This window comes from Helobdella robusta (genome assembly GCF_000326865.2).
Source record: "Helobdella robusta unplaced genomic scaffold HELROscaffold_42, whole genome shotgun sequence".
In the NCBI taxonomy this organism is placed as follows: domain Eukaryota; kingdom Metazoa; phylum Annelida; class Clitellata; order Rhynchobdellida; family Glossiphoniidae; genus Helobdella; species Helobdella robusta.
The window spans coordinates 1,350,963-1,365,441 of NW_008704981.1; the positions used below are offsets into that span (position 1 = coordinate 1,350,963).

Sequence of the window (14,479 nt, forward strand, 5' to 3'; positions counted from 1 at the left end):
TTAATGAAATGTACGAACCTCCTAAGCTCGATGACGCTGCAAGTGCATAGGAGTGAAAGATATATTTAATTATGCATTGTTTCCCTCGCAATAAATACACTATTGGTCGTTTTATGGATTAATGGAGTTTTATCATTCAATCTTTTTAACATATACATTTTTTTAATTTAGAATAGTGTAATCGAGCTAATAACAATAATATTACATAGGGACATTAGCTAAATAATTAAATATCCCTACTAAATAACTAGGTGCATCCATGTTTTTATTGCGCCAGGTAAATCCAGCCATAGCCCAATGTAAATTTCTTTTATGTTTAATTGCAAGAATGGAGCAAGACAAATTTTCATCCACCACAAGCAAAACAGAAATATATAATTTTTACATCCATATTAATAATCTAAAAATAGACGCTATATATATCTTTTCAAAGTGAAAATAAAAACTAGTTTCGCTTTCAGTTTAATTTAGTTTTCGCGCTATTATTAAAAACTTCATTTCAACGTGCCATGAAATTTTTCAGCATATTTTCTTGAAAATATTTTTTTAACACGCAATTTTAAATAAATGAAAATTTTATTTTTCATACATGAGATCTCATATTTGAACAAATTTTTAGGAAGTTTTTAAGAAAGTATGGCTTTTTTAGTTAATTTTAGATAGTTTTCAGCTGTTGTTTCTTTACACTCAACGTTTCTTTTGTGAGATTATTTTTGATGTCTTTCTCATGTATCTTTCAGTACTATCATCTGTTAAGGATGGAGTTTTATCATTCAATCTTTTTAACATATACATTTTTTTAATTTAGAAATCGTCCAAGTGTTTGCTTAACTTAATCCAACTACACTCATCTTACGAAATGTGTAAAATGAAATTTTGTTTTTACATTCAGCGTGTGATTTTACTTAAGATCAGCAAATTTCAAGAACATTGTTATTAAAGAAATAAATTTTTCACACAATCAACAAACGCTTTGATGCCGGCTTCATTTCAGCAACTGTGGTTTTCGAATGATGATCATCACCAATAAAACCATCACCATAATCCCCATTCTTACAACCACCATTGACATCACGGTCATCATAACAATCTTCATCAGCATCAACATCAGCATCACATCTCAAAAACCACTACTCAAATCACATTCTTCACCAGCTTAACAGTCGCAATCATCATCACCATCGTCATCAATCGTTACATTCATCCTCAACATTATCATCAACTTGAACATCACCATTTCCACAGTCAACATCACCACCACCATCTCATCACCTTTCGTTTTCGCGGTCGTCATTATCTTTTGACAGGACCATTAGTGAGGGAAAAAAATTGCCGTCAGAAATGTTTGAAACACCAGCCCACACAGGCAAACAGACAAACTGACACACAGATAGACAGACAGACAGACAAATAGAGACAGTCGTACAGACCGAGCCATAGACAAGGTAAATTGGACGAGATGATACGAACGTGACGTAATGACTGAGGCGCAAAATCGCTTCAAATCACGTTTGACAATACTCTACGACCTATTTTAAGGCTAAATAGTCTTTTGGTTTTTGTCATAAATAATGTTTATTATTATTGCTATTATTATATTTATAATTATTATTAATAGCAGAATAAAGTAATATATTAGCAGTGACAGCAGTAATAAAGTATAAAGTAGTTGTAGTAGTAGTAGTAGTAGTAGTAGTAGTAGTAGTAGTAGTAATAATAGTTTCTTTGTGTCTCAGTTCTTTTGAATGAGAAATATAAAAATCACCGTTAATTGGTTGTGTTTTGTTGTGAAAGTCAAAAATTTCAATGTTTAGGCTTGTGTTGTATCAGGTTCCGTCATATTTTTTGTTAAACTTTCATCTTTTACAAATTTTCTTAGAAACTAATTTGTAATTCAATCAATTTTTTCCTCCTATGTTCTCTTTGTATTCATAAAAATTGTTTTTCTTTTTTTCCATCCCGCTTGCTTTTTTCAGAATTTTATTTTTTCCTTCATCTCAAGTATGAACTTCTAATTTTATTTTTCAAAACTTAAAACGATGTATAGATATGACACATTATCATACTCATATTCATGGTCATTGTCATTACCATCCTCACACCAGCATCATCATCTTTATCATCATCATCATCATTACCATCATCATCATCACACCATCATCTTCTTCATCACACAATCATCCTCATCTTCATCATCATCACCATCATCTCGATCATTGTCAAAATCATCATCATCATAATTTCCACCATTATCATCATTTTTTTCACCCTCACTTTGTGAAGACCCAAGTTATTTCTTCAGACTGTCATAGACTGACAAACACCTTCAATGGTAATTGTAGAACGAACAGCTGGTAAGACATTACTAACACAAAGTTACTAGCGATAAACTACTATCTGTATTACTATCTGCATTACTACTTATAAAATTCTCATGAATACTAATAACACTTATATTATTGATTCTAATAACACTTATCTTAACATTACTGATGCCAAAATAGGAACACTGTTTAATCTATAAGCAAAAATGTGATCATTTGCTTTAATGTTTTAACCATTTATGTATATTCAATTACAATAACTACAATTTAGATTTCAAAAATTACTACCAACACTGCTTAAATTGCTGACAATACAACTTTTACTATACTTTTACGGTGGTAGTACGTTTGTGTCTTTCGTTTAAATTAGATTTTAGCTTGAGTGCATTCTTAAGTAAATTAAATTAGTCCTAAAAAATTAACAAATGCGAAAAATGGTTTTTTGAAGATCTGAAAAAGTTTTTTTTTGTTAAAATTTACATAATTTGTTTTTCTGATGTTATTTTAATATTTTTTTATGTCTATTTTTTAAAATTCTGTGAATTTTAATCATTTTTTTCAATTTTTTCCTCATTTTGAAGGTTGCATGTCGTAAAAACCTTGCGCGCTCTGTCAAATTCTCCCTTCAAATGATTCAATTAAAATACTTACTTAGAACTTCACCGGTGCAAGTCACAATGCCCACAACCACTAATAAAATTACTGCAGCTACTACTACTACTACTGCAAATACTCATACTACCTTTACTACAACCACAAGTATAAATACTATCATTACTACTACTAACACTGCTATCATTACTACTACTAACACTTCTACCCTTACTATTTCTTCTGTTACTAACGCTACTATTTTTATATAAATTTTACCGGTAATACTTGTACTGCAACATTGCAATAGAAGCAACCACTACTACTACTACTACTACTACTACTACTACAACTACAACTACTACTACTACTACTACTAATTGTTTAAGGAAGAACAACGAAAACAAAAAATACATCAGCTCTAAGTTGGTCATCAGTTAGCTTATATGTTCGGTTATTTACTTCTCACTCTGACGTCATCAAGCAATCATGTGACGCAATATCCGGTCTGAAACAGCGGACAACTCGAAGTGCTCTGCGCGTCTAACAAACGAAACGCTAATGCATTCATTTGGCGCTCTATTGAAAACAAAATCAAATGAAAATTTGATTTTTTGAATTAGGTTTTTTAAATATTTCCACAAAACTTCACCATTTTGGTTAAAGAAAAACTCGAAAAAAGCTTTTGTTAACACAGTCTAGACTGTATATAACAATCGCAGACAGTATTTAATGAATTTTATACAAAGAATTGAAAAAGACTGAAGGTTTTTATAGAAAGAAATTAATATCCTGGGAAGCATTTCTGATTAACGTTCGTAAGTAGAGGTCCTTTGACTGTTCAGTGTTCGCGTTCACCACATCAAAAAACGTCTGATAAAATTTTATAACGAAACAGCATGAACTAAAATTTTGTGTACATTAGCCAGAGTTGTTGCATAAAAATACAATGACACACGATCATGATGGATAACCTAGACAAAAAAAAATCAAAAAGATGAAAAATATTGAAAAACGTGTCGGAAATTACGTCACCATAAAGGGCATGGTGATAAATATGAAAAACTTTTTACCAAACTAGAAAAAAAAATTGCCAAAATCATTTTTCAGCCAATTTCCAAAAGTACGAATGATCAAAAAAAGAGAAACAAAAAAAAAACAAATACTAAAAAATGACCTCAAATATTTTCAATAAATCAAAAGTTGCAAACAAAAAACTAGAGAAAAAATGTGTTTGCCATAAAAGAAACGTGTAAAAATGAAATCAGTAAAAGAAAAAATTTTTACAATTCAAACTACAAAGACATTATAAGAAAAGATTGTTCAAATATACCAAATCAAACCTGACACAACAAGCAGTAAACTAACTCTTTACCACAGGACAAACACGACGTATCAAAAAACACGACGCACAACAGAGAAATTCTTCACTCCAAACCACACTGAACCCAACACACGACACAACCAACAATGCAATCATTCATTTCAAACAACACCACATCGGTCCATATACGTTAGGCTAAAGCACGCAGTAGCACACAATACAACACGCTAATTATTGGCTGTAAATCACACCGGAAGAAACTACACGCCCCAGCATACAGCACGGCAACCGACAACATTGTAATCACTCACTTTGAATCACATGAAACATCGAACTTCATCAAAAGATCACACACACACTCATAACACACACCACACACACACAAACACACACCAGTTCAAACCACACGACGACAATACAAAACACAGCAACGTTATTAATCTTTTAAAATCACAAGAAACCACACACACACACACACGCACACACACACACACATGCCCACACAAACACGCACACACACACACACACACCAGAGAACGATATAACGCCCCACACCAAAATGAAATTATTCACCAGCATTCTCCACAGTGAAAAATTGACGCCCCAGTTCAATTTATTACCCGGCCAGGTTCTTGCTTCCTTTGTAGGTATGAGTTGGATGAATTTAACGAGTAGTTGATGGTGACAATGGTGGTTCAGAGTTCTACTATGAGTATGATGATGATGATGAAAAAGATTATGATGACTATTATGATGATGATGATGATGATGATGGCGACTCTGATGACGCCACAGATACGTCACTACGAATGAAATCGTTAGACGTAATGTTTTATTTTTTTTAATTTTGATTGATTAGCGAGAGAGAGAGAAATGGCGACAAGAAACAAGAAAGAGTAATTAAAATTTTGATTCAATAACTTATCAAAAAAAAATTGTTTAATAAGCAGTTTTTTCAATTTTTAATTAATGAAAATTACTATTTATTCAATCAATTAAAAATTTAATTTAAGTCCTTGTAAAATGCATTTTGCAATGCAATTAATCTATATGAAATTTTTAACTTTGCTTTTCTCACATGAAAATGACGAGCACGAAAATGATGATGATGATGATAAAACTCAAAAAATTCAATCCGTCATTCAGTAGATCGATCATGAAGTTTTTTTTTTTACTCACTCATTCACTCACTCATTCGTTTGTTCGTTCGTTCGTTCGTTCGTTTGTTCGTTCATTCGTTTGTTCGTTCATTCGTTCATTCATTCATTCATTCATTCATTCATTCGTTCATTCATTCATTCATTCATTCATTCATTCATTCATTCATTCATTCATTCATTCATTCATTCATTCATTCATTCATTCATTCATTCATTCATTCATTCATTCATTCATTCATTCATTCATTCATTCATTCATTCATTCATTCATTCATTCATTCATTCATTCATTCATTCATTCATTCATTCATTCATTCATTCATTCATTCATTCATTCATTCATTCATTCATTCATTCATTCATTCATTCATTCATTCATTCATTCATTCATTCATTCATTCATTCATTCATTCATTCATTCATTCATTCATTCATTCATTCATTCATTCATTCATTCATTCATTCATTCATTCAGGCAAATTTCAAAGCAGCGTGCCAACATACATTCGGTTATTTATTCAAACGTAAAACAACCAGTTTTCAATCAGCAAGAGTCAGCACTACCTATCATCATCGTGAAGATTGCTCGGCTAGATTGCTCTTTTTTTTTGAGAATCGAGAGTTGAAATAAATCGTCAGCATAAATTATTCACCGTTACATTTCAATTATTTAGTAAAATTTTTTTCGTTGAAATGTTAGAGTTAAGTTTTTCAATTTTTGCAAAAAAATTATTTCCGTTTTATCTTTTTACTTACACATACTATTTTGTGTGTGCGTGTTTGCTTGTGCGTGCGTGCGTGTGTACGTTCAAATATTCATTTTGTTATGTAATATGCACTGTCAAGTTTCATATTTTTTATTTAGTTGAACCAATAGTTGAAGAGTTCATATCCTATGATGAACATTAAACACAACGTTTTTCGTCCGTTACAGATAAGGCTTGCATTTCAATGGAAGGATTTTTTAGAACTACAAAACTAGAAAAATTTGTTGAGGTAATATGATACACGTGTGTAAGAACGCACAAATTACCACACATATTCACGCAGACACAATCATTCAAAAACATGCATTCGCACGTATCTACTCTCGCACAGACCTAGCAGAGTGAGAGTTGATGTAGGATTTTTGTGTATTCATGTGTGACTGTGTGTACTTGTGTATTCTTGTATACACGAGTGAGTTTAAATTTATGTGTGTATATACGTTTAAGTAGGCGTGTGTATGTGTATGTGGGTGTTTGCGTGTGCGTGTGTAGGTGTGTGTGTGTAGGTGTGGTGAAAATTAATACCCAGGCTAAATGGTTCCCACTCGAGATTGTTATGTTGTTGAAGTTGTCATTTGTCGAGTGTCTTAATGTGGTTTTTTTCTGTGTGTGTGTGTGTGTGTGTGTTTGTTTGTGGGTTGTTTCATTTAATGATTAGTTGGTTAGTTAGTTAGTTGAGTGATTGATTGGCTCAGTGGTAGTTATTTGATAATTGTCGTAATAGAAGTAGTAGTAATTATAATAATTGTGATTGTAGTCGTAATAGTAGTGGCTGAAATAGTTGTAGTAACAGTATTAGTAGTAGCAGTGGTAGTAGTAGTAGAAGTAGTTTTAATAGTAATAGTAGTAGTGGTAGTAGTAGTTGTTGTTGTTGTGCTAGTATTAGTAGTAGTAGTGGTAGTAGTTGTAATAGTGATAGTAGAAGTAGTAATAATAGTATTAGTGGTGGTGGCAGTTGTAGTAGACGCGTGAACAAATTTTTTTCGATAAAAATCTTTTGCGCGAATGGTATATTTAATAAAATTTTTTCAGAGAAAAAAAACCCCGAAAAACGAACAAAATTTTGAGATATATGGACTATAATTTGAGTAATCTATCAATCAGACCTGTCTTAGGCTGTCTATTTTGTTTTATTTTTTTTCCATATATTTTTTTCATACTCAAACAAAAATCCATCCATTTTGTTTTTCCTTCAATTTTTTGCAAAATGTAATCATGAGTTTTATTTTTTTTTCATTATGGCAAAAACGTGCGTCCACGTTTTACACGTTTTGCTGTTAAGTTGCTAAAATTTCTCCATGATTAATGATGTTTTTTTTATAAATATTATCAGCAGCAACAACAGTAGCTACATCATCGTCACCACCACCACCACCAGATCATCATCATCACAATCATCACCATCATCATCTCTACAATCAATACCATCACTAACCTCATTTTCAAGTAGGTAGGAATACTCAATGAACTTTGGAAAACAGTAGATGAAGCAGACAAGCATGAGCAGAGCTAGCTGCCTCTTTGCTCTGACAACGGTGCACAGCTTAGCGGCTTTGAACGGCTGGCACACAGCTATGTATCGATTCCAGCCTATCAAGACGACTAACCATATTGTAGCCGTTTGGAAAAATAGAGCTACAGGGAATGAATATTTTTTTATTTCAATGTGATCGTAAATCTCGTAGAACTCGACGCCGTGAGATATAACGAAAGCAATGATGACGAAAAACAAAAAGAGGGAGTCGACGACTGCCAGCGCCTGCAGTAAGAAGGAAGTCGACGTTTTCACACTGTCCATGGAGAAAACTATGTAGGAAATTAAATTTCCAACAATGCCAAATATGGCTATGAGCCCGATAGCGATGCAGCTGGCGAAGAAATCGTACATTAGACAGGCGTATGTGACGTTGTCCATTGTTTCGTTGTCGGTGTTGTTGTTGTCGCCGTGAATGCCGCTGTAGTTGAGCAAGCTGCTGAAGTTGTGGAGGTGGCTGTCGTTGCCACTACTGCTCATGTAGTTGAAGTAATTGTCGTTGAGGTAGTTGTAGGTGGCGTCGTAGGATGCTTGTACGTCGTTCGACATTTTGATTGGATGGTTGGCTTGATGTAATTTTGTTTTTTGTCGTTAAATGGTTGTAGGATTGTTTTTTTTAAATTGTACGTTAACCTTTGTGGCTAGTTCATTATTTTTCTCTGCGGAACTTCAGTGTAGTTTTAGAATCATTGATGTTCTGAAGACGTGAGACAAGATGTCATCAACTCTGTTCAAACAACAAATTGACTTTATAATTTCATTTAATTGAGTGCATCATTAAAGATTGAGTTAGAAGTTTTGCTTCAAAAATTAGAAAAATACTTTTGAAATTTTTCCTGAAAGTAAATCCTAATGTAGGATGATTATAAAGTGCTTTTTCAGTTGAAATCAGGGTTGGTCTTTAATGACGCATCAAATAATGATGCTTTTAAAGAATTATATATACTACAATATATAAACTATATATTATATAGTAAGTAAAAAAATTATATACTGCTAAATTTAAATTAACTTTTTTCAACGTTTAGCTTCCCTTTAATGTTCTTTTATTTTTTGTCAGCTTGTTTTCAAAGTTTTTGGATGTTAAATTTAAATTTAATTTGTTTTTCATTTATGTTATAGTATCCTTCATTCAAAGAATGAATTAATTTAAAGTTTATTTAAAGATCGGAAAAATGCTTCATAAAATCAGTCAACTTCACCTAAAACTTCAAAATTTGTAAGTTTTATTTTAAAAAATTAAATGATGAGTTGCCGAAAAAGACCACTTTAATTTTTTTTGATTCAAAGAACCCTTCATTCAAAGAATGAATTAATTTAAAGTTTATTTAAAGATCGGAAAAATGCTTCATAAAATCAGTCAACTTCACCTAAAACTTCAAAATTTGTAAGTTTTATTTTAAAAAATTAAATGATGAGTTGCCGAAAAAGACCACTTTAATTTTTTTGATGAAATATATTCAGAACGCTGACAAAAATAGCTAATAACATTTCAGATGTTAAAGTAGCTATGTAATCATAATGATAGTTGAGTTATAAAAATAGTTCACGAAGAGACTACAAATTTACAGACATAAAGCAGCTTAATGTAAGATAATATAACGTATAATTAATCAGAGCATGTAATACTGTATATGATAAGAATGAGGTGACATACAACAGGGGATGACTGGTTAGAAGGAGTTTTTATAACTTGTTAAGCTCTAAGGAGCAAGATCTCCTCGTTTATAATAGGCGAGTTAGTGAGAGTTATCTCTTTAACACGCCTAAAGCAGTTGAACACTCTTTGATAATCATTACATTATTTTTATAAGCGTTATTCAAATTTACAATTAAAGTTTTGTTATAGTATTAAACAATAATAATTATTATTAACAATAATGGGTGATTCGTTTCTCTTTCGATTTCGATCATTAAACTTTATAACATTTTAAACACTAGCTAATACTCAACACACGTGAGTCACAAGTTAAAGTCATTTCACATTATTTTATGTACATGAACAATATCGAGTTATTTAACGTTGAGCGAGCGAGTGGACAATCGAAAGGATTTCTCCAATAACGAACCATGTTGTTCGTTAGGTAACCGTCGTAGAATGGTGAAAAGCGAGCAATATAACAATATGCATTGATTAATAAACGCATGAATAGATTTGTTTTGTGTTTCGGTGTTACACAATTATACAACATAATTTTAGAAGATTTTATCTATTTTCAAAATTTTTTTGACCTGAAGAATTTGACTCTTAAGAAGAATCAAAATTTATGTCTTAAGGCAAAATAGGCAAAATTTTATTTCAGAACGAAACATAAATAATGATTTTAACATTTTCATGACTCTTTAAGTATATTTCAAAATAAGGTAACATTGTTATTTGTAGCCAGTTTTTATTTTCATTTCAACTTGAAAAAAAATATCAAAATCAAGAAATTTTGAAAATTAATTGATGAAACCATAAATGAAAATAATAGAGCTTTTCTAAGAACAAATGAATCTTCATCTGAATGCTCATCATAGGATTTAGGATTTAATTTTTTTTCATTATAAATTTCTTAATTTGTACAAGTCATTTGCCATTTTATCAGCACAAATAATGACAAATCATGAATTTTAGAAAAATTTTTAACTAAAACATAACAAAACTTTTTACTAACAAGAAAATTAGCCTGACGTTCTACAAAATAATTTTCCCATAATATTTCCAAATGCTAAAAACTTTTTTTGCATTAAATTCTGTTTCATAAAAACAGTACAAGCTGGAAAATTGCTATATAGCCAAAATTGCTAAAAAAAAATTAGCTGAGAACTGTCGCATGAAAATCTTTGAAAAACGTCTGACCTGCTCCTAGTTATATTTCTCTTGCCGTAAAACTGTTTCACGGTCATATGTTATGCGGAAAAAAACATTTTAAAAATTTACGCGTTCCTTTTTTGTTTGCAAGAACAAAAAAAGTACAATATTTTGTACTATAAACAGTAGCGGTAACAATATTAATAGTGGAAGTACTGACAGTATTAGTAATAGTTGTGGTAGTAGTAATAGTTGTGGTAGTAGTAGTATTACAGTTGTGCTAGTAGTAGTGGTAGTGGTAGTTGTGGTATTAGTAGTAGTAGTAATGGTAGTTTTATTATATTTTTCTGATTATTCGTGGCACTTAGAAGACTGATAAGATCGACCAGACCAGACCGCTGAATGCGGACAATTGGTGATGTTAATTGGAGCAAGATTTATTTCTCTTATACAACTTGCGCTACTGTCGTTACTACTGCTGCTTCTACTACTACTCTCCGTACTACTACTACTACTACTACTACTACTACTACTACTACTACTACTACTACTACTGGTACTACTACTACTAATAATAATAATATTAATAATACTATTACTACTACTGCTGCGATTACTATTACTACTATTAAAACTACTACTACTACTATTCCTACTTCTACTACTCCTACTACTGCCACTATTACTACTACTTCTACTGATGTAAAGTTTCTTCGCGTTCTTTATTTTTAATTTCAGGAAACAATTCTCCATTGAATCAGATGTCCAAACTTTGCCATACATTTTTACATCAATTGCATAGACAACAACAATAAAAACAACACTAACAACCTTTAATAAAAACACCGAACAAAAACAACACGCAATAAAATTGACACTAATGACAATAATAAAACTAGTAAAACAACACTAATTATAGCATCTACAACGACGAAAACATCACACGAACAACGCACTCCACAGAAATCATTCGAGCGATTCTAATTATGAACATTAAGTCGGAGCAATTTGTAGCTTTTAGCAATTTGGCTGATAAAAAAACCAATAAATCAAACTCGAATTCTATTCTTAAACTCATTTTAACTCTAAATAACCTCAAGAATAGAAATAACCAGCACTAATTAATGATTATTATTTAGTGTTGGAACAACGCGAACAACAATAACAACAGCAGTTTCAAAATGTAGTTGTATTTATAGCCACAACAACAACAAAAACAACAACAACAATAACAACATTAACAGAGCTTCAATAACAACTAAATTAATAATAATAATAATAATAATAATAATAATAATAATAATAATAATATTACTATTTCTTCTTTTTGTTAAAAAAATCATAATGGGCAAAAACGTCAACAAACTGTGCCTCTGTTGAAATTGCCTGCAATAAAATGTTTCAAAAAAACCACCGTAAAACAAGGGGAATAAAATTTAACGTTAATATACAGACAGCCTTTATGTAAATTACTTTAAAAATTAAGAAATAATTCCTCAACTTGATGAAGTAAGTTAATTTTAGAGAAAATTTGGAAAAAGAAATGAAGCTAATTAACGATTTAATTAATTAACTTGAAAATTTTAAACTTTCAAATAGCCATCATAAATAATGTGTACTTAGATGTACATTTTATACTCATGTAAAATACTAAAAGGAGAATTTTTACAATAATTATTATAAAATATTAATTATATTAACTCTACGAAACATTTATTACTTATCTTCGAAAATTTCTTAATTCCATTTTACAGAAAAATTTTTTTAACCTAATTAAACCATTGTAGAAATTATTTGAATTCGTTTATAAATGAATAATGATTCAACAAAAAAAAAATGTACTTACCCACAGGGTGCGGTCTGCATAAAGCCTGAAAGATGATTCTTGTTAGAAAAACTTGTGCGGTGTTTTACAAAATGCTTCAAACAATTTTTTGGATTTTAATGTTTGCATATTCATTAGATGAATCATATTTACTTTGTTTTTTTTAGAAAAAAAAATTTTTATTATGAAAAATATTTATTGGTTTATAAAAAGTTCAATTAGGTTTTTAATTATTAAATAAATAAAGTGCTTTAATTTTAGATCCTAATTAATTTTAAATGTTAAACAATTTAATAACAATCAAATCTCTTACTCAACCTAACCAAACTGAAACATAATTTCATCAACCTTATCCACATGGAGTAAAACTCTTCCAACCCTATATATACGTCCCCATATATACATACCTTCATTCATACATACAGACATGAATTCTTTCATTTCTTTTATATATACATACATACATTCATTCATACATATATACACACACACACAAACACACATACATACACACATACATACACACACACACATACATACATAAATACACACATACATACATACACATGATGCGTATTATCGTATTATACACACGTCTGTGGGTATTTCTAGGCAATTGAAATGTATTTAAGTTGCTTATTAGCAAGAGGAAATGCTAAGTGGTGTTAGACAGTTTTCTAAGACGTGCAATTAAGGTGTGCAAATTTAACGTCGCTTTGCATCAGTTTCCATGTGAGCTAGTATGTCTCTTTGTATGTTTGTTTGTATGTCTCTATGTATTTTTTTGTATGTTTCTTTGTATGTCTCTTACCACGTTTATTTGTACGTTTGCTTGTATGTCTCTTTGTATGTTTGTCTTCTTTTTGTATATTTTTTTTCAAACTTTAAGTTCACCTTTTTCATTATATTCTCATTTCCTATCTTTTCTCTACTAATCTATCTCTTCTTTTTTTACTTTTAATGTAATGCATCTTTTTTCCATTCTTTCTCTCCCTTTTTCTCTCTTTCTTTTTCTCGATCGATCTTTCTAAAAAATTTTCCTCTCTTTCTTATTTCCTTCATGTCTTCATCCTGTCCTAACATATATATGTTGAAATGCTTCTCCATGTTATGTTTTATTGTTTTATACTTATTTCTATTTTCTCTCTCTCTTTTTCTCTCTCTCTCTTTCTTTTTTTTCTCTCTCTCACTCTCTCTTTTTCTCTTTACTTTTATAGCATATTTCATTTCATATAATGAAAGATTCAATGTAAAACATTTCCAGCTTTGTTCTAAAAAATCTTTTTTTTTAACGTAAAATGAACTACCAACTTTCACTGATATGCGAGATTCGTGTAATCCACTATTGAATAAACATTCTGTCATTGGATAGCCATCCATGGTAGCAGCTCAATAAAATCTGTGAAATTATATGTTTCAATGTTTGCTCAGCTATACTTTCTAGATTCAAAAGAAAATGCGTGCTACAAAAATGCAATAAAAGAAATAATTGATAGATTGGTTAAATGATTGGAAGTGTATGTACTTATGTGATTATGCGGTTGATTCTGTTCAAAATAAAAATTTATAAGTTTGGAATTGAAATATTAATTAATAAGCCATTTAATAAGTTAACTAACTAGTTATAACCAGATAAAATATAATAAAAAACCAAACAAATTAGCAAACAGAGAGGCAGACAGACAGACAGACAGACAAATAAAAAAACAGGCAGACAGACAATTATAACCCCTGGCAACAAAACTGCAATCACAATGTCATCCCAAAAGCTGATGCACCAATCCAGTTCACATTATGAGCTCTTTCATGTTTTTCCGCGTTAGTTTTAAGTTCATCATCATTATCATTTGCCATCATCGTAGTTATTATTATTATGTTGATTTTCATCTTCACGGTCCCCATCAACATCTTTATCACCATTCTAGTTTCTGATTTGCCATCAAAACTATTAGAAATAATGACATCATTATTTTTATCACCATGTTTTCCACCATTTCAATAGCCTTTTTATTAGCAATATCATCATCTTCACTATCTTCATATACTCATCCTCTTTATCATGTTCAATCATCTTTATCATAATCAATAACTTAATTTTTTCACATTAGAGGATAATTTAATTTATTAAATTCACAAGGTCTTCCAAACTACACAGAATCG

General features: G+C 30.7%; 1 protein-coding gene across 1 annotated transcript; it reads right to left on the bottom strand.

Annotated features, from left to right (window-relative positions):
* Positions 1–6,304: 6,304 nt before the first annotated feature.
* HELRODRAFT_177414 (hypothetical protein) lies at positions 6,305–8,249 on the bottom strand (the record flags this gene model as incomplete). The annotated part of the gene is made up of 3 exons (XM_009025605.1): positions 6,305–6,499; positions 6,692–6,769; positions 7,602–8,249. The coding sequence occupies 3 exons, from the start codon at positions 8,247–8,249 to the stop codon at positions 6,305–6,307; spliced, it is 921 nt and encodes a 306-aa protein (XP_009023853.1).
* Positions 8,250–14,479: the final 6,230 nt, after the last annotated feature.